The following is a 21,285-nucleotide window of genomic DNA, read 5'->3' as shown; positions in this document are numbered from 1 at the left end:
GGCTTTTGCTACCTTATAACCGACTAGCTAGCTTGTTACTGGTTAGCTAGTCAGTGTTTTATCCTCTAGTTGGCTGGATATTAGACACTAAGTCGCTTAACTTGCAACAACAGATTGACATGGACAAGTTAATGAGTTTGGTTATGTCACTGTATGGGTTTCTACATTTCTTCTGTGAGATGTTTGAAGAGATTGCAGGTCCTTTAGTTCCTGCACTTGAATGCACCATGTTTTTTTTATCTATGTTTTCCCCAGTTCACTGTTATGAAACATGTCACAAATTTCTTTATCATGGTGTCATTACACTCTGCCTTTCAACCGACTTTCTTCATCTGACCTAGTCTACTCTCCTCTGTGGCATACTATCAGCTCTTTTATAGGACAGTGTGATGTTAAGCAAGAACTCCAGGCGAGCATCTGGCTACTGATGAAAGAGGATAGAGAGACTGCTGCACTAAGTTTGGAGAAAAAAAAAATCAACTCAGGGGAAAAGTGATGGCTAAAGGCAGACAGGCTCAGCAGCTCAAAGCCAAAAGAGGGAAGGAAGATCAGCTGCTGGTGGGAAGCCATGGAGGGCTGGCAGGGACAGCGAGAGGGGGCAGCATGAAATAGAAGAAATGATGGAAAGAGAAGAGAAGCAAGGTACTTACTTCCCTGTTTATCCGAATCTAAGAGATGCCAAAGGTTGAAAACGGGAGGACGGAAAACAGAGAAAGAGAAAGAAGGAAAGTAGGGAGGGAAACAAGAGCTAGTTATTGTGATTAAAGAGCAGGCAGAAAATGGGTAATGAAATGGTTAGAGAGCAGCTTGCCTTTGGCACCTGTGGAGAGCATAATGTTCAAAAGCCTTTAATTCCCATGTTTCCATGCAAACGACAAAATGTATTAAATCGTAATCAGCAACTATAATGCTGGAACCTTGGAACATGTCCATTGCTAGATATTCAGATTAAGTAGATCAAGCAGTCTGATGATCAGACAGGTTGTAGACAAGTCAGTAGCTTCTCCATGTACAGTAATACAAAGCACTTTTATTTGGAGAGAAAAAGTGAGAACACCCAAAATATCACTCCAATTGCTTAAGACTGACAGATTTGGTAAAAGTTTACTGTTCCTTCTGTTTAATATATGACCCATGTAATCAACTCCTTTATAAGGGCACCTAAAGGTCCCATATCATGGCAGGTTATACTTCCTCAAATGAACCACTTTCTTCCTCGAGAAGCACATTGCATGTAGTTTGGTTTGGTGCACTAGCTTATTAAGTTGACTAACAAACTATTAATGTTTTTTTCTATAGGAGGTAACACTAATGACGTTTCACACACACTTAAAAGAGGTCGTTGATTTAACTCTGGAGTCAGACTTTGGCCTCCAAGTAAATCCTGCAGTTTTTTTGAGCAATCAATCCCCTCTGACTGAAAGGCTAAACAGAAAAGTGTTTTATTCATACTACATAACCTGAGTTATACCTTCTCTGGCTTCTTAATTTGCACAGCTCAAAGAGGTCTTCATATTACCTATACACATAAATATGAATTGAAATGAGCTGTTTAACAAGCTTACATTACTGATCAGAAACTTCAAAAATAAACTTGATGAGTTCAAATTAAATATGACCAGTATTACCAACGGGGAAAAAAGTGCTGAGACTACTTTAAAAGGCGTTGGAAGTTTTAGGTTGACATGGCAAACTGGTTATCCTGCCTTTCCCAGAAAAAAGACAGACAAGATAAAAGAGAATTTGTCTTCCATACAGAGAAATTAAGCTCCTCAATCTGCCATGGAATCCATTACTTCCCATGCTCATCCTCACGTCACCTTATTCCAAACAAATTACTGCTGCTTGCAACATAAATGTGACAGAAATACTTTCCTGTGCACCTGGGCAAGAAAAGACCACCTGACATGGGATGTTAGAAACAGCCGACCATGAATGTTTGAAGAATTTAGTGCGGATTGTGTCACTTTTTGTTTAAAATCTGTGTCAGCAGCAGACTGCAACAAAAGCCACAACTAAAGATTTGGCAATAAAGATGCCATGCCTTGCTACCTAAGAAAAAAATATGTAAAACTGTGAAACAGGGAACAGAGGAGAGGACAGCGAAACCCTTCAGTTTAACTTTTAAAAAAAAAACAATGTTCCATTTATCCCAACCTCGGTGTCTTCCATGAATCATTTGGAATCATTTGGTGGTACTGTTTTGAGCCAGGGGTCTTGGCATGACATGCAGGCGCTGCTGTAGATGGCATAGTTAATGACATAAAGGTCCTCGTAGCGTTGTTACTAATGGAGCCCTCATGGAGCACTAAAGGGGATAAAGTGGCCCTGCTGAGGCCAGTATGCTTTGACGCTCTGCTTTAACAAGCACCACCCACATACGCTGAGTCAGCCTTTTGCTACTGATCTTCTCTCCACTTTACATTTTCTTTTGTTGAGCATACAACAGTACAAACAAAAGATGTGTTTAAGTATTCAGGGAACATACAGATCTGCGTCACACCATGCGGTGAGGGCTTTAGTAAGTAGGTCCAAAAATTGAGTAAATACTGTCGAGAGCAGTTCATCCATAGCCTTAAGTGATCCTTTCATCATAAGTGAGCAGCAGAGCCGAGACCCCTGGTCTGTCCTGAATGGAAACGTGAAACTGTTGGTTTATCTGATGCAAAGCTGCAGAGATTGGATCTGGCAGGAGTGCATACTCCTGCAGGGACTGGAGAGACTCCCTGCCACACTCACTCGAGCAGAACTGTAGGTGAGATCAAAATATCTGAAGGTAGATGAAAGGATAAGCTGTGTTTTATTGGGTCCAATTGTGGTGCAATGTCGCCTCACGAAAAGCATTTTGGTGAGTCATGTGGCCCAGTGCTCTCAGCTTATGGGCTCTTGTAGGATCTTTGGGTTTGCTGGGATAAAATCTTGCCGTAAAGCCCAGCATGTAATAGCACACATGGATAAAATGCTATGTTGTGGGTAAGATTTCTAAACGACAGATCCGTCTGAGCTTGACATAACCTCAGATGGTATGTGCAGACGGTCAAGCACCGGGTCAACGACTGGTGCAAGCTGTTAAGGAGGGGCGGGAGTGGGATCAGCAAAGACAGAGATGAAGGAGTGGGAGGAGAAAGAGGAGGGAAAACCAGAGTGAAGGCGACTTACGTCTATGTAGTTGGCATTGACATAATCAGAGCTGGGGTCGGCGAGCAGAGAGTGAAGCTTGACTCGATGGCGATCATCTGAAATGAACAAAGAAGCATTTAAGGTTACAAAAACACGAAGAGAACTATCTCGAGTAGTGGAGGTAGCTAGGATTTTTAATTGTATCTTATTGTTTTGTATCCCTTCACAGCTGGATACTTTCCCCATCTGATTGGGTCGGTGGGTGGGTAGGGTCTCAGATAGCAGCACATGACATAACATCATCATCATCAACCTTTATTTAAGTTCTCGGAGAGATCATTGAGGGCGACCCTCATTTACAATGATGCCGAAAAAAAAATACATACATGATAAACAACGAGAAATGAGATAAAGCTACTACAGAAAATAAAATCAATAAAAGAGTAATAAGAACAATAAAATAAATACACTAAAATAATTTAAAAGCTTGAAATTACTACAGTGATAAAGTCAGCAATTAAAATCAAGTAAAACAGTTACAGTCAGGTATTGGGCGGTTAAAAATAATATTTCTAAAGTGTCCATAAGGGATAAAAGTGCTCAAATTCAGGTCCTGTTGTAAAATATTCCAGGAGTTTGCAGCACTAACACTAAAAGCAGTTTTCCCCAGGTCAGTCCTGGCATGAGGAACCTGGAGAACCAGCCTCTCACTCGAGCGGGTTAAAAATGGACCAGGGTTCAGATTTAACAAGGAGGTGATATATGATGGAAGCTTTCCAGTGAGGGCTTTATAGATAAAAAAAGATGCCAGTGGTTATTGCGTCTCTCAGTGAGGGAGGGACAACCAACTTTATTATGGAGAATGCAGTGGTGAGTCATGTAGCTATCACCGGTGATGAATCTAATCGCAGAATGGTAAACAGCATCTAAGGGCTTTAGCGTAGTGGAAGAGGCATGCCTATAGACCACATCACCATAATCCAAAACTGAAAGAAAAGGAAAAAGGATAAAAAAGGATGATGCGAAAAATGGGCGCGCGCACCGTTCGATGGAAGCAAAGGCCGTGGCACTGATGGACCGTGGCGCACACAGAGTATGTGGGGATTGAGGGTAAGACTGAACTCTGAAGGGCCGTTTTGACAAATCAACACTCACATTTTCAAGTTAAAGCCACTGTCAAACAATCTATTCAACTGATTAAACACAACTAGCACTGTAACAAGAGGTGTTCTCTCTGTAGAGTCAACAACCACTCAGCTGGGAATAAAGATAATTATTGGGTGGCTTCTGTAGAGGGAAGTAATGTTGTTGTATGGTAATTAACTTCACTGTTTAGGACTGTCATTAACCTGAAGGTGTTCTGTTATCTGTACAGTAAAAGTTAAAAAAAAAAACCTTCTGACACAGAGCCAAGTAAAAAGAGCATCTTTGTTTGTTTCTTGTAGCCATGAAGTACTCACGGTTAAGCAAGCTGTCGTGCCTTCCTTTGGTCTTGTCCTTCTTTTTGGTGACGTCCCAGCCATCAAAGAAACTCTGCAAAACAAAAGTATATAAAAAGAAGACATTACAGAAACAGGGGGGGGGGGTTGTGTGTGTCTTTGATACATCTTGAAACTCACACAGAACCAACATGGAAAACGCAAGTGTTACCCTGAGGTTGTCTGAGTAACTTTACTGTTACAGCATCTTGCCAAGTCATCGGCAGACATCTGCCACAACACAGCAGGGGAGAGACTGAGGCTGAGAGATGACACCCGACACTAAGAGATGGCTGTGGCCTTGAGAAGGAGGAGGCCGCCCACTGCACTCATTCTCATTCTTGTCACAGGCTGAGTCCCCGCTGATTGAAGGAGCCGGTGCTCTATAATACCTCAGTGTTAAACTGCTAAATTTGTGACAGCTGTTTATGACACCTGTCTTGTAAATCTGCCGCTGAAGCAGGATGAGTCATTGAATATAAATCAATACTATAAGTAACGGGAGAGCGAGCAGGAGAAAATAAACAAATATGAGTGTGGATGGGCCGGGCTCAAGTCCTGTCATATTTGGATGAATGATGAGTCCCGGTCTGATCTCCTTGCTGTAACAGTGGGCACAGTCAGACGGTCAAACTGATACACGGCGTCTCTCATCTGCTGCCAACCAATCCCCCGTGGATGAGCAAATTAGGACCACCTGAGGCCCAGCAGAGTCACACAAAGCAAGCTGATCAGGGGATTACATCTGCTCCTGGATCCTGCACAGGTAATGCTCTATCTAATCCTGTTTAAAAAAGATGGTGGGGGGGAAAAAAAAGGTGGAGTACAAGCACCAGTATTTTTAGAGCTTTAACGACTTTGATTTCAACTTCATAGAACTTCCCACGAGATATTTATTGTCTATTAGCTCCCAAGCTAAACTCAACATGCTCATCACTCAGACCCCCAAAATGTGGTTTCAAGTTCTGTCACAAGTAAATAAGCAACAATCAAAGCTTGAAGTCCAAAGTCCTTTGTAAGTTAAGAGCATAAAAGACAATTACATGTTTTTTTCTATAACTAGACTTTAGTAAGCTCGTATATTTTTGATAATTTTTTAAACCATGTTTTTAAAATGATACAATCTTTTGTATGCTAAAGATCGTTAGCATCACATGTACTGAACCTTCAAAATAAAACCTCCGCAAAAGAGATAAAACCCCCGTCACATTGCGTTACGGCGTTGAGGAAGCACGGCACAGCGGGAACTCCACATACACACACAGTCAGACAAACACGCAGCGCTGCGCTCCCTGCTGGTTCCTCTGAAACCGTCTCGCCTCCTCTGTAATACCTCTGTTACTACCTCTTTGCCACATTCAGAGTGAGGGCGAAACGCAACGCGGACGAAAATATTGCGGCTTAAAACGGCAGTCTAAATAAGGCTCATGTTGCACAAATATGTTGGCAATTTTCAGCACAGAAACATTGCCTACGTATATGTGCAATTTAGACAGTCTGCGGGAGTTCGCCTGCAATTTTTGGGGATTAAAAACTAGAATTGACCCAAAATTTGGTGCCTAGGAATTTAATTGTTGTTGCCGTGGTACAGAAACAGGTATCAATTCTCAGTTTAAAATTCTGGTATTGTGACAACCCTAGATCTCAGTATAGCATATTTGGGGTCTAAATGGATCGTGGGTACTGAATATTTTGTAACTAATCCAGTAGATTGCTTCAACTTGCAGCAACAAGACGGGCTGTAACAGCTACAACGTTACCCTGAGGGGCAAGCAAGTCCGATGTAAGTACTTCCACCAAAAAGGGCTTGTTTTTGTGGCGTATTGTAAGAGGCAGACAACAAAACTGAAAGCATCCCCTAAGAGAAAGACCCATGGGTTTTTTTTTTTACAGCACACACCACTACATCACTCTAACCAGACACCCTGGACTCCATTCACCAGAGCAGAGTTCTTTTTGTGTTTAGTGTCACAAACCAGATAATCTGCTTCATCCACATCATTTGTGGGGGATTTGATCAGATTTGATCCACTTTGACACGGCAAACAACCCCATAACAAAAATTGAATTACTGCCCAATTATTCATTTTGAAGATGTCCTTGCACCAATAAGGACGTTTTTTTCCCCCAAACCAGGCCCCCTCACAGTCAAAACCTGGGAGAAAATACAGAAATCGTCTGTGTGAAATACCCAGAACAGTTTCAAATGAGAGAATGGTGTGTGTCATGTCGGAGCCAAGTACTTATAGTAAGAAGCTTACAGATGAAAAGGCTTTTAAGGTCTTTCAAGTGTTAAATAGACATACGATTTAACATTTAGTGGCTATTTTTTGCTGTTTGTTTTTTTTTACGCAAGTGTTCAAGTATGACATTGAGGGATCGGTCTACATTTATTCACTGGTTCTGGTTCCAGATGTTGGTTAGCATCACAATACTAAAGCCCCGTTTCAACAAGCGGTCTGGTTCAGTTCGGTACGGTACCCGTTTATTGGTGTGTCCACTGTCAAAAGTTGGGAATGGTACCAAAATAAGGGATCGGTACTGTCCTACTTTTTTGGTACCCTTCTGTTGGGGTGCCAAGGTTACCGATCCGACCCTAAAGAGTCCCTTGTTTACTGAGTCCCTGTTCTTCTTGAATGTTTAACTTAATTAATAGCAGGCTACACTGTGTTGGGCTGCTATGATGTCACACTATTACATAGCTGACGCGGCTATCTCCATCTGGCTAACACTCCGTTTAACAAATAAGGGTATGCTTGACTGTGGAAACACAAGCAAGTTCAGGGTTTACCTTACTTACTTACCTTACCGAACTGAACCAAACTGTACTGAACCAAACAAGATGCTTGGCTATACAGTAGCATACCCACATTGTGGACTTGGCTCATTCAACACCCCCCCCCCCCACCCCACCCACCCACAATGCCTTTCAACATGTCTGATCAATGGCAGCAGCACGACCCTGTGGGAAATAAGGGTTATGAAGTCTGACAGCAGTGAGCACGCAGATCCCCTTCATCTTGTTTATTTCTCCAGGCGATGGGGAGCCAGACTGAGGAGTGAAAAAGCGACCCACATATTGATTTTGGAAGGGGGGGGGATTTGTTGGCCCCTCAGGGATCTTAATGAATCAGGGGACGGGAAAAAAAGTGCTTCTGGCTTACTGCAGGTGGACGTGTGGGGGAAAAAAAAGACTTTGTTGATGTGGAGGACTAACTTTAGCAATCATAATGAGTCCACCGGGGATCAGAAAGTTCAGTTTGTCTGCACTAGCTCTGTTATGCAGATTAGATAAAACATCGTTTTACTGCTTGCTCATGCATATGAAAAGGCTCCATTGAAGCTTTTAAAGAGTAGACGGTCGTTTGCAGTAACACATAGGTTGGCTCTGCACACTAACATGACCTAAAAACTGTCAGGATGAAATTACAGCACTTTTGTTGTTTTTTTGTCTCATTTCTTTCTCAGCCAGAGTTTCAAGTTTGTTCAGACTGTTAGAGAACATTTTAAATAAAACCCCATAGGTTTGAGCCCAGTCTCAGTCTGGATGTTCTTGAGAAGTCTTTCTCACTTATGTTAACGTTATGGTATCATGTGGGCACCAAAACATTCTTTGAACATTATCTTGAACAAGATCTTTCATCTCTGAACATCTTATGCTCAACTCATGGGAAGCTGCGTGCTGCTATGACGACCCCCGCTCTCCTCTACTCTCAGACATTCCCTCAGAAGTAAGAACCTGGCTGCAGAAGATTTGCTACCAATTAATCCATAGAGCATGATACGTCCAAAGATGTTGTTGATTTACAAGGTTGGGCTGTAGGAAGCTGGATCATCATCCCAAAGGCGTTGGATTGATCTGAGATGTGCAGTCTGGTGTAATGTTCAAAGATAATTTGAAGTTGAATTTTCACCTTAAGTACCCGAAACCTTTAGTCTTAGGTTTGATTTTTCCAGGATTGATTGATTCATTGTATTTTACTTACGTGTCACACATACAAAGTGCCCAACCCTCATGGGCTTATAAGACAACAAAAAATTAGGTGCAGTGTTTCAACAATTCATAACATTACAAAGTTGCATGCTGCTTTTTAAAATTCAGTCTTAAATAGTGTATGCTGTCTTTTCTCCCAGCAGGCTTTGCAGATCAAATTTTCAAAGATATTTTTTGGGCCTTTTTCGCCCACGTCAGTCTCAAACCCATGGTCGCTTTGATGAGGAGTATTGCCTCGTACATGAGGCGCGCGGCACGGCCACTAGGCTACCCGGCACCCCAAAGGTTCCTCCTCTAAATTACAACTCAAAGTTTTCATAACAATCTAAACACAAGAAATCACTCATTTTTTGAAAAAAAAGTACATCCCCAATGTCATCATAGATGGGACTGTAAAACAGAAAACAAATCACCTAACTCACACAACAAACAACCATCTCTGCGTTCCTCTGGAGTGGAATTAGACCTGCACGTCTCTAAAGCTAAAGCTAATGTTCAAGGATCTAAAGGGTTCCTTCTACCTGGAGTTAGTCTGTGGTTCTCCTGCAGTCTTGAGACCAGCGAAGTTAAGGCATGATAACTTCTCGGTCTGAAAAAGTGACCGCCGTCTTTGTATGTCTCTTTCACACATAGCTTAACATCTGAGACACTACATAAAGCTATACCTAAACATGGCTGGGACCCGTTTCCAATTTTTGGAGGATTCTTTTGTCCTCAGTAAATATGCTCAACCAGACCTGCAAGTCATTGTTGGTCCATTTGTTGTACGCTTTTATATCAAGTCCATTGGTGTCCAAACACAATATATAAGAAAATCAATAATCTGGTTTACAGAAATAGTTTTTAAAATTGTGTGTTAAACTTCATGTAGCACAAAAAGAGGGACATGTGGGTTGATAAAATAAGAGAAGAGAAGATGAGATAAGATGTACTTTATTGTCCCCAAAGGGAAATGTGTCTGGCAGTTCCAAGATAATTAAAAAAGACATAAATAGAGATAAAAAAACAATGTCACAGGAGCTCGATTCAGACCCTTGTCTCTGTGGTGAAGTGCTCAGAAGGCTTCTAGTCTATGGGGAACGTTTCTGAGGTGAAAACACGGGCTTTTTAATCTAATAGTTCCAAAAGGTTTAAGTTTGAGCCAGGTCAGTAGCTTCCTTTAATTTGCAGATTACTGATTACATGATTTAAGACTGTCCAACTACAAAGCTGAAATGTGTAGAAGCAATTCATGCAAGCACATGTAATCATGTTGTTTAAATCTAGTCTAAAAGCTGATCTGTCTGCTTTGGCATTCCTAGACCAAGTATAAGAGTTTGTTTGTTTCTGTGGTATTATTCTTTTATGTTTGTTTGTTTCGTTTTGCTTTGTCTATTGTTATTTATTATTTTTCTCTTTTTATGCTTTTTGTCTATTTGATGTAAATCACTTTGGTCAACTCTGTTTGTTCTAAATGTGCTCTATAAATAAAGTTGGATTGGATTGGATTGGAATCAAGCTAGTATCTGATAAAACAGGGGGCGATATCTGATTGGTCATTTAACACAATGAAGAGTCAACACTGTGGTTCAGGTTAAGTTGGGTTTAGGCACAAAACATGACTTGATTAGGTTGAGGGAAATATTGAGAAACTCAAACATTATCATTATCTTTATAACTTCCCTCTGATTTACTGCTTAACATCCAGCTGACAGCAGTTTTAATCCCCAAACTTCTCAAAGTTCATTTAAAGGTTAACATTCGATGTTTTGTGGAACCAGCCGAGAAAAGGCTGATGCTGTTTTTTTTTTTGGGTGGACAGTCTCTCTTTTTTTGCTTTTCTATTGTAGCATCCCACACTTCCTTCGAAATAAGCTTTGTGTGAACTGACACATACAGTACAGAACAACCCGAAGGGCTGTGTGCAGCCCACTCAACACTCAACCTTCTCTCTACTTCCTTGTTTTAACAAGCATATGAGGGGCCTTACCCAAAATGTTCAAACCCTAAAACAGTTTGAACATAAAATGTCATATAGTCTTTCATCATTTCCCTAAATTTGAACGAAAGCTTTGAATATTTGTCTACCATTGGTGTGAGGATTTCTTTGATTGAAACCAACGTCCATAGCTGTGATAAGCTGTGGAAAACCAGTCCATCAGTTCCCCTGTATTCAACATTTGGAACTTGGGCTAACATCTTACTAAAGTGGTCTGAACACAATATAACTCCACATGTTGCTGATTGGATTGCAATAGACGGAAGAAAAGAATGAGTAAATAGCTATACCATGATGTTGATTTGTGAAAACTCTAAATTGATGCCTTTTAGGTTGTTCTCTGGACCAGTGGGTCTTGAGACACTAGGAGGGGGGTAGCGAGATGCCTTTCAAAAACAAATACTAATTTGAAATGACTTCAAATAACTCATTTTACACATTATTGTGAAATAGTCCTTATGTGAGATTTGTGCTGAAATTAAAGTGTACAATTTGAATGTAACATTGTGGGTATCTATTGTGCTCTTTGTAAATAAAAATGCACGCTGAAATCATTTAATTATTTAAAGGCTGCTGTAGTCTTTAGTGTTGTTCTAATGTCAGTGTTTGGATAGGCCTTTTAGTGCTGATGTGTGCAACGTTAAATGCTTTAACCACTTCCAGGGACAGAGACAGTCTCTCGCATTGTTAATTGTGGGGGTCTCTGGATGAAAAGTTTGGGAACCCCTGCTCTTGACCAAACAATCAAACAACTCTTACAATGTCAATTTTACAAATGGAGTCTGGGTTGGCCATTTGTGATGCAACGTCAGGATGTCTAAATTCAAATAATATTCTGAGGCATGTCATTTGCCCCACCCATCCTGAATGTCCATATTACTATGAATTAAGGCCGCATAAAAAAATGTAAGCATTTTTTAGCCAAACACTAAGAGGCTTGCCAAAGACCAAAAGAACATCTTATTACAATCAGAGGTTATCTTCTCACGTCTTACCTCATATTCTTGCTTGAAGCCATACCCTTCAGCCGTCTTCATCTGATTGATGTGCTGCAGAAGATCGGCCACTCTGACGGCCGGGTGGAGCTGACCCGTGTGATAAGGCGAGCTCTTCCTCCGACAGTGGCGGTGGGGCGAGCCTCCCAGTAAGCTGCTGGACTCGTTGACGGAGCTGCGCTGCTCATCTGGGAACAGAAACAGAAACTGTTCAAGGCCTACTGCTGACATTATGCACTGTACAATGTGAACCGTGTTCTTTTTCGTTGATGTAAAACCTCGGCCGAATAAAGTCTAGGGGGCAGCTCAAGGAAATATCAGCCATTCTGCCGAGATGTGAGTGCTGACAAGCACAGCAGAATATTCAAACAGACAAGAGACTTGCAGGAGATGTCTCTGTCGAGAGCACCTTATGGCGCGGCGGAACAGATTGGATACATCCTCGCAAGTAAACATGGCTGAAGGTCAGAAAGGAGGGAGCTTCATCTCACTAGACACTCTCTCAAGAGTATCCATATGTTCCTCGCTGTCTTACTTCGAGCGTTGCAGCCGTGGGCATCCATGAAGGAGTGGGCCATCCTCTCATCCTGCTGGAGAGTGCTCTGCTCTGTCATACTGCAGTCCAAGGAGCTCAGCTTCCGACTCTTCTCCTGCCTGTAGGACATAGCCGCCTTGTTTATGGCCACCTTCTTCCTACTGTAGAGATGCAGAGGAGAGGCGGGAGGATAGACAGAGAGAGATGGGGAAAGGGAGCGATAATAGAGGACAGGGTAGAATAAGAGAAAAACTGGCAAAGAGATAAGGAAGCAAGGAGGGCTGGTGAGGAGATGAGAAATTGGACTGAAGGGGAAATATAGGTGCTACAAGATTGAAACTGGACAAGGGGGAAAGTGTGATTTTGTGATAGCAAAGAGAGTGCCAGGGATGTGTCAGGCTGGTGGCGGAGGTGAAAGGAGAAGGACAAAGAGGACGAGGGAAAAGGGGGGGGGGTGTCTGTACTGTAGGATGCGGCGGAGAAAGAAATACTGATTTCCACTCTAAAAATCCTGGGACTACAAAAGAGCAAGCAAGGGAGAGATGGCGTCAGGGTTTGAGGGGTGAAAGATGGAGAAAGAGTCACTTACGGGTAGTAAGGGTAAGAATAGAAGTCCCTTCTGATTAGCATGAAGGAGGAGGAAAGGAGAGAGACAGAGAGTGAGGAGAAAAAAAAGAAGAGGTGACTATGGTTCATCAGAGAGATAAATGAAGATGCTCAGTGTGTGGGAATGTTGTCGCAAGCAATCATGAAGCAGGACCGAAGCTTTAAGAATGACCAGGGGCGCCAGTTGTTAACAAAAGCTCAGGTCTGTGACTTAATTATTCTACATTTGTACATATTCATCCGGATTATATCTGCTTTTATGTTGCTGTATTGATGGTGTTGCTGCACTCTTCCTTCAGTAACAGTCGTCGACTCGTTTCCACCTGATTTAACTTCCATTCAACGCTTTACTTCCCATGAAAACATCACAGAACCATGGCCTGTAACATCAAATCTAAAAACACATTATTGTATATCGTACGTAAAGCTGTCCTGTGCTGTGCCCACACTCTATGTGAGGTCATACTTTGTGCACTGATTGTTTTTCTTTTGCCTTCTAGGTTGGACATTTCATCTCTTCCTAACCATATTTACATTAAAGTTCTTCTTCTACAAGCAGAGTGAGTATATCTAAGCACGTCTGCTCCTTTGCCCCCCCTGTGGCTGTCTGCTTCTTTTTGTGCCTCAGAGATTGGACCGCTGAATCTTATCAGTCAGCGCCTCCTTCCAGACATCCCATTCATTCTCCGTCTATTCTCTGAGAGAAAGATTCCTCGGGTGGAGAAGTTCCTCTCACTAAAAAAAGAAAACAGGCAAAAACAACCTTCCTAACCAATTACTTGCCCATCCACTGGCACCTCGCAGCTGCTTGCCTCATGTAATTGAGTGGGCAATGGAATAACATGCCCCTTGATGAAATATTTCACACTCAGATGAGTGTTCCACCATTGCCCAGCGAGCGAAGGAAGAATACACTGCAGGTGCCGTGGACGAAAGAGGTAATTTGCAGGTGGAAAGCAGCCAGCGATTTCCAGTGCGAGCATTCTGCATTTGAATGTGCTCAGCCAACACGCAGACCTTGAAATTAAAAGATGAGATGAAACACAAAAGCTGGGCTGCAGCAGTGGCGGAGGGTGGGGTGGTGGTGGTGGTGGTGGTGGTGGTGGTGGGGGGGGGGGAGTTTAGGATTAATGTGCTACTATTCCGCTAACTCTGGTAGTAATTCACTTGTGTTGCCAAAAGCTTTCCTCAACAGACCCTGGCTGCCAAGTGGGATAGAGATAAATTCACTGTATTCAATGGGCTACGCAGGAACAATAAGACTGTAAATGTTTGAGTCGGGGGGGAAAAGGTCTCATCTCACATCAACAGGCCAGCAGACACAAAAAAAAAAAAACAATGTCACAGCCACTCACCCCTTCTTGACGATGATGACGATGGCCCCGAGCAGCAGGATGAGGACCACCAGACCGCCAGCGCAGGCCCCGAGGATCAGACCCATGTCCTCGGCATGCTGAGACACCTCCAGGGCCCGCTTAGAGTCCTTGCAGGCCGCTGCGCAAGAAAGACAGAGAGGTGAGAAAGATGAAGGGAAGTCATCCACTGTCTCTGGTTTTCACATCTAATTGCAGACAAAACGCAGCATGTCTAGTGTCAATAATTCGTAACCACATTCATTCTCGCTTAATTACCACAAACACAACGATCGCCAAGAAGATTGGCAGCCTCTGCAGCGTCATGATTTCAGTCTGCTTGTTGGGAAAGGCTGCTGGATTTACTCGACTTGATTTATGACACAAAACAAGACAAATCTGCTCGTCTTTTGCCACCGACAGAGCCCACACTGTGAGATCTTCAGAATGATAAAGATGTATTTCTAGATATGCAAATGGTGTTTGGTTTTATTGGCCTCAGGTTTTGGATTTATTTGTATAGTTTCAAAAATTCACAGCACTGAAAAAAGACATTCAACAACATCACAAGCTTATTTTCCCAATAACAATTTCCTGTTTGACCTTTGACTTGTTTCTACTGTAAGAAAATTCTTAGTGAATGAGAATACCCTTAAAATCATGACGGTTGTGCAGAGTGCTGAAATGTTCTTTTTTCTAATCTGCCTTTAGACCATTCCTAGCTGGAGATGAGAAACGCTTTGATTCATCTCAGTGTTGTCTGATGTCCTGCTTTTGGGTTTTGTGTGAAGCAGCTGTTTGCTTAAGAGCATGTCCTAACAGCACTTGACACGAGAAAGCGTCAGTGACAAAACCAGCCTGTTTCTATTGTCCCCTTTTTGAGTGTCCTAACTCCCCGCGAGCGGACCAGCGCTGCCTCGCTGTGTACTGTACCCGTTTCTACCACGACAGGAGGGTGCTCTACGCGGCACTGACACTCGCTTTTCTTACTCGACACAGCTTGCTAGCTTGTTGTACAAAGAGGAGATGATGGTGCATTAATAGTATCCACATCCCTGATTGAAAAGGTGTGCTTTGAATTGAGTCAACAACAATGGAGAGAAACTTTTTTTTCCGGCTCACCGCGAGCCGTTTATTGACGAGCCTTTGTGTGGTGATTTGAGTCAACAGCTCACTAAATACAAAGCACCGCACTTCAGTTTGTCCACCTTCAGTACAAAATCACTAGATGTTACATTGTTTGCGAGTGGAAAATCTAATTTAGAGAGCAAATAATTATATATCTAACGGATGCATTGTGGACAGCCAGCGTGCAATCATGCGCGATGCAACGCAACATATTGGCCTACCTGATGTGAATTATGAATTTTATGGAAAGTCTCATTTAATCCTTATTTGGTTGCAATTTTTCAAACAGTAATCCTTGCATTGTTTTTTTGTTGCTCACTAGCGGTGGTGTTATGTCCACCGGCTGATTCAAGCAAGCTAAGCATGGAGGCATGCTCCAGGTCACCACAGGTTGAATTGCAGCTTTTCACAGAGTAGATTTTACCGCTCAATTATAAAAATAAAAAAAATAGGAGTGTATCACTATGCAAAAGCTGTGCTGAAACCAATGCTAGAAGCCTCAATGGAATAAAAGGCGTGAACACTATTTCAGTGCACTGATATCAACAATGTGAGTGTCTGCAAAGGGAAGCTAAACATGTTTGGCTTTTTTGCGAGAGACAACACTCTGGTTATCTTACCGAACTGATGGCTGCTCTCATTCAGGCAGCTTCTTTCCCCCTCCTACCCATTTGTCACAGTCTCAGTGCGTTTCTGTCTGCATTTCCATCTTTGCTAGCCAAGAGCATGAAATCTTCCCTCTCTGTGAATCATCTTGCTCCCCTGTTGTGTTCTATCCAGAGGTGAAAAATTGCGTTCAAGGATGAATAGAATGAAGGAGTATTTTTACACTGGTGGCAGCATGCGTTAACAATCTCTCCCATTGATGAGAAAAACAAATAAGGCCGGCCAGATAAAAAAAAAAAAAGACATAGAAACATCTGAATGTCTCGGGCCTGACTGGACCAGTTTGGCAGCAATTGGATGACATGTTTGTATTTCATCAAAGCAGTTATTACTTTGTGACTGGAAAAGACAACGACGAAGACAAAAAAGGCTACAGTACACAGCGAGGCAGAATGCTGAGTTTGGCTTGATAAGCGGCGGATTGGTGGTGGAGTATATCTGCTGGCAGACATCACAGTCTGACAGATTTACCATAATCATAGAAATCACGCCGGGTGAGTCATTCTGCTTTTAGGGCCCGATTTAGAAACTGGCTATCACGGTCAGTTTCATCTCACCAAATAATGCAGCAGTGGTCATGCTGGGGAGTCCACAGGGGTGCAATGTGTCATCATAATTTGTCGCTTCCTTCTGTCGGTCTGAAATTTATCAGGCACAAAACTAATATATTCAGGGCACTTCCTAATGAAGGCCTTAAAGGAGGCAAGAACTTTTGGCACCACTTACAATTAGCACCAACGCTACAAGAGCCCCCCAAAACTTTTTTGGACTTTTAAAAGTGCTGCTCAAACCTTTTTAGCATGAAACCTTGTGGGTTTGCTTATCTGCATGGACTTTGTAGGTGAACAAGTTATCAAAAATAATCACGGGTAGGATCAGACGAGATTTTAATACAGAAATAGAGAGAAAAAATGGAAATAAATGTATTTGTTTGGCATTCATTTTTCTCGTTTGAGCTTTGAGAATGTAGAACAAGTAACATCAGCACATTGGAGATGCTTCTGCACGTGTAAAAGCACTTTGCGGATGTGGGTGTATCTTTGCACTTGCTCCTGCAGCGATAGTCATTAACTGACCGTTTGATAACAATGAGATACACCATGAGATATCTACACTCCCTACACACACTACTTAGTGTTGTAGTCAAGACAACACTAACCGAGACCAAGACATACCCGAGACCAGAGTGCTCAGAGACCGAGACAAGACCAAGCCATTTAGGGATCCACACCGAGACAAGACCACGACCGAAAAACAGCCTCTCAATGGTGGTCTTGACTGGTCTCGAATAAAAACCTGGAGTCTGCCCAGTCTGAGACCGAGACAAGATCGAGTAAAAATGCTTTCAATTCTGACATGAGACCTTCAAAAAGTGGTCTCGAGACCAGTCTTAGGACCAAGACTGATCTGACGTACTACAACACTAGCACTATTTAAACACTGCTTTATTGTCAGTGAGACCAGGCACAGGGATTTTATGTCCGTAAATGTGATTAACATCATGATAGTAGATTTTCATTGATCCTTGGATCACAAGTTCTGATCTGTGGGGGTCTGTGAATCACAGATCAGCTGTGATCAGCATCATTATGACGTTGTATTTCATCAGCAGGACAAAGAAACACTCTTTGGATCAGAAAATAAACACTAGAGAAGGCTCGACCTCCATTGTTAGAGAAACTATAAAAATGTCGTTCAGTGATCATTTCAGGAGCTCTCACTCCAAAAGTCTCGTGACACTCAACGATCTGCTGCTTCTATTTGAGTCTCTCTTTGTTAAAAAAAAAAAAAAAAAACACTTTTTAGAAGTACTCATCAATCCCAAACGCTCAGAGCAACTTGATTCAAATGAGGGTCTTGGCCTCGCTACAGTGAGAAAAAATAAACCATTTCAGTATTTACGGTAAAAAAAAAAAATCCTCTTTATTCATCTGTCACACATTTTGAGCAAAATTTTCAAAATGCTTGAAAAGGTATCTGTGAATTTGATGCTTTCCTGCCAGCTGAGCTGTCATGAATAAAAAAATAAAAATAAAAAGAATCTTTCAATTCGATTAGATTTGTAATATACATGTTCTCAGTGTTCTTCTGTGTCAGCTAGCGTTGGCATCCGAGGACATGAAAACAAAGAAAAAGGGCCCGGATGGCAGAGACAGAAAAACACCCTCGCCCACCTCTGTGCTGGCTTCACAACTGGCAGCATCTGTGAGTGGGAAGTCGGTGAGAGCGAATGAGAAGCAGCCAGCAGGACTGGACCTGTGTGCCGCCGCCCCCCCCCCCCCCCCCCCCCCCCCTCCCCCCCTCCCCTCCACCTCCCTCTGAGTCGACTGGAGTAGCATCAACATGTCCTCGGGGCCTGCCTGCCTGCCACGGATGTATATATGCACAGCTACAGTAAAAATGTCCACTATAAATATCCCTGCAACCCAGCTCTTCCACTTACGTGACTCGCCAGCAGATAATAGTAAGGCATGAGTCTTTGATGTCATCGCACTTCAGATAAGAAAGAGTTCAGGCAGAGGAATCCAATTTAACTGCCACCCTTCTCAAGAGCACTACAAACTTCAGACATAATTCAGCGGGGAGCAAGGAGGGGAATAACTCCATTTCACCCTCTGTCTCTCTCTGTCTCTCTCTCTCTCTCTCCCCTATTGTTTGAACTGAGAGGCTTCTATCAATGTCTGTCTGTCAAGCAAACACTCCTGGTCTCTTCCTCTCTCAGGGAGGAGAAGGAAAAAAAAAAAAAAAAAAAAGGGATACGTTGCTGCAGTCTGGATTTCAAAGCCATCAGAGCCCAGGAGGGGTTTGCCAAAATGTCAGTGTCAGTGATTCAGGAGGAATAGAGTGAGAACACGGATGCATGTTTGCTTTCACCTCTCCTCCGGTGTGTCTCTGTTGAGGCGAGATTGGCACAGGGGGCTTCCTTTTCGCGGCACCCAAAACAACACTAAGTCCGTGTCAAATCCCATAAGCAGCGGACCTGATCCAGGATAAGTGTGGAAGTCTCTGACATGCACCGCGCACCGAGTCACTGGGATCCTACGGCGGCGTTTTTGATCACCTACAGAATCACAGTTTCACTTATTCCACGTTATGTCGGCCAGGAAAAGGATAACTGGCGGCCTCTGTCTCACCCCAGCGAGGCGGCTTCAGTGGAGCATTTTTTTTTTTTCAGATTTTCTCGCTTTCTTTGACCTGCTTCTTATTTTTACACCCTCATTACAATAGATAATGGTTACGTTTTTATTCAGCAGCTTAATTGCTGAGACAAGGGGATACAACGCTGCCAGACAGAGTCTAACAAAGGAGTCGGCGGGGCCAACACAAGAGGAGACAGGTGTTTAGCAATTCCCCAATATCAAACTATCATCTGCACTTTATGATTTATTTCAATTATCTCATCCAATCACTCACACCACAATGGCATCGTAATATACACACACATGTATAAAGAGCAACAGGGTAAAGATGTTCACCAGTTCACCTTTAGCTAGTGTAAGTGTTTGAGACGGACTTCATAAAAACAAAACGTATGTCCCTGTTGATTTAATAAAGGAAAAGGAGGTAGTTATACGCACATCATGTAGGTGCAGGGCAGTGCACAATCACTGTGGACTGTGGAAGAAGATAGGCCTGCACACTGTGATTTATTACAATTTAATACAAATGAAAATGAAGACTAATCGACTGGAAGTCTCACGATTAGAAAACACTCATACACAGTCAAAATTGTTATGTAACACGGCTAAACACAGGATCATAGCATCTGCGGGTATTTGATGTCAAGCTAGTTTGTCGAGTGTGGCTAACGATAGCAGTACTAGCACCACCAGCCTCCAGCCCTCCACTGAATGTGCTTAGGCGTTGTTCAGGTCAAGTGGTTAAATGCCAGTTAAACCTGACACAGCCGACATGTAATTTGATCTCCATTTTCTATATCACAATACTGCTAAATGGTACATGCTACATGCTACAACAGCAATTTTTGTATCGTCCTCTGGCATAATCTACCCAGTTTCAGTCCTCAATATTTACAAGCCAGGGGAAGCCATAGAAAGCCATAGAAAGCCCAACTCCAACTAGTCATGAAGTACCCCTTGTGTTAGGTTTTTCCAGTGCATTTGGGTCAGCAGGAGAAACACTAAAGTGCAGGAGCTACAGCCAACTGGATGTGAAAGCCTAGCAAGAAGACCTCATGTAGTTTGAAAGGTGTTACTCAGGTCTTACGATAACCTGGAACCAAAGTCAGTTAACAGCGCATGCAAACTAACCTTTAAAAATGAAAACTCAATGAGAGTCAAGAATGCCGCCCAACACAGTTAAAAATTATTACTCCTCGGGAATGCGCCGACACTATAAACTGAGAGGAAATCAAAAGTACTAATTTTCTAAAATAACAGCCGATGGAAAGTGAAATCAACAATACTACCGTTTGGAAGTTTGACTGAAGCCCTCCTTTTTTATCACCTCTCGGCATTTCCACTAGCTTCATGCAACTCGGGGCAATTTTCAATCAGCATTTCTTTCATCTGTTTTTTTAAGGAGTTGATCGTTGCAGGTTCTGACGGCTTCAACTCTAAAATATCCACTACAGCACTTGGTATTTGAAGTAAAAAAAAAATGTACAAATCGTTTGAAAGAGATTTAAATAGTGTAAAACTACAGCTGGAATGATGTAATCATTTATGTTTTGTTGCCTCAACTACCATTGTTCTGATGATGTGCTGAAAAAATACCACCCACAACAGCTCTGGGCTCATGGGAAAGGCAACTAAACACAACAATGGTGCATCTCTTTTTTATGAACCTTTCCTGTGTAAACAAGTCAATCAACAGCAAAATATATCAGTGATTAAAGCAATGTTTAAGGGCAGAGTTTTTACTTTTGTGGTGTTAAACAGTTGTCTAAATTCAACTGCAGATTTTTACATGTGAACAGCCAACCTGGAGAATCAAGGTTTCAAGTTTGCTCTCGACTGTATTTTTTTCTTGCCCAGAATATTACACAAAACATGTGTTCTTAAAGTTCCTATTAGGTTTCAACTTTGTACCTCTTTTTGATGATGTTTTAAGAAGCCACTTATTGTAAAAAAACAAGCTAAATGTTGATGACTCATTCAGCACTCAGGGCTGCATTCTTATTTTTAGGTCCAATTCAACACCCTCCCTGTGACACATGGGAAATATCAGCGTTTCACCTTACAACATTTGATTGTTCCCACAATATTGGCTGCTGTAGACTCCAATCAATCTCCATAAAGAGTCCCTCCCTAGTTTTTTTTTTTTTTTTTTTTAGTAAACATGTAAATACAAATCAAACAGCCGTTGCATGGGAACTTGAAAAAGCAGCACCATTATCTTGTTTTGCGCTGTAAGAAACCTTTCTGTAATTAAATCAGTGCAGTATTCAAAGAAAGAAGGAACAAAGAGACA

General features: G+C 42.2%; 1 protein-coding gene across 13 annotated transcripts in view; it reads right to left on the bottom strand.

Annotated features, from left to right (window-relative positions):
- ptprua (protein tyrosine phosphatase receptor type Ua) overlaps nt 1-21,285 on the bottom strand; it is a 206,771-nt gene that overhangs the window by 27,265 nt on the left and 158,221 nt on the right. For 3 of the 13 annotated variants that reach the window (XM_061059292.1, XM_061059280.1, XM_061059287.1), the window contains exons 14-20: nt 14,062-14,200; nt 12,690-12,719; nt 12,101-12,261; nt 11,566-11,753; nt 4,581-4,653; nt 3,160-3,236; nt 651-668 (exon numbers count right to left, since the gene is read on the bottom strand). In XM_061059292.1, the coding sequence (XP_060915275.1) occupies nt 651-668; nt 3,160-3,236; nt 4,581-4,653; nt 11,566-11,753; nt 12,101-12,261; nt 12,690-12,719; nt 14,062-14,200 (686 nt within the window). The remainder of the gene's footprint in view (nt 1-650; nt 669-3,159; nt 3,237-4,580; nt 4,654-11,565; nt 11,754-12,100; nt 12,262-12,689; nt 12,720-14,061; nt 14,201-21,285) is intronic. The other 10 variants (XM_061059281.1, XM_061059289.1, XM_061059282.1 and 7 more) reach the window with 7 other exon arrangements.

The sequence above is a fragment of the Labrus mixtus genome, chromosome 16 (genome assembly GCF_963584025.1).
Source record: "Labrus mixtus chromosome 16, fLabMix1.1, whole genome shotgun sequence".
In the NCBI taxonomy this organism is placed as follows: Eukaryota; Metazoa; Chordata; class Actinopteri; order Labriformes; family Labridae; genus Labrus; species Labrus mixtus.
This window is presented reverse-complemented; position numbering and strand designations above follow the sequence as displayed.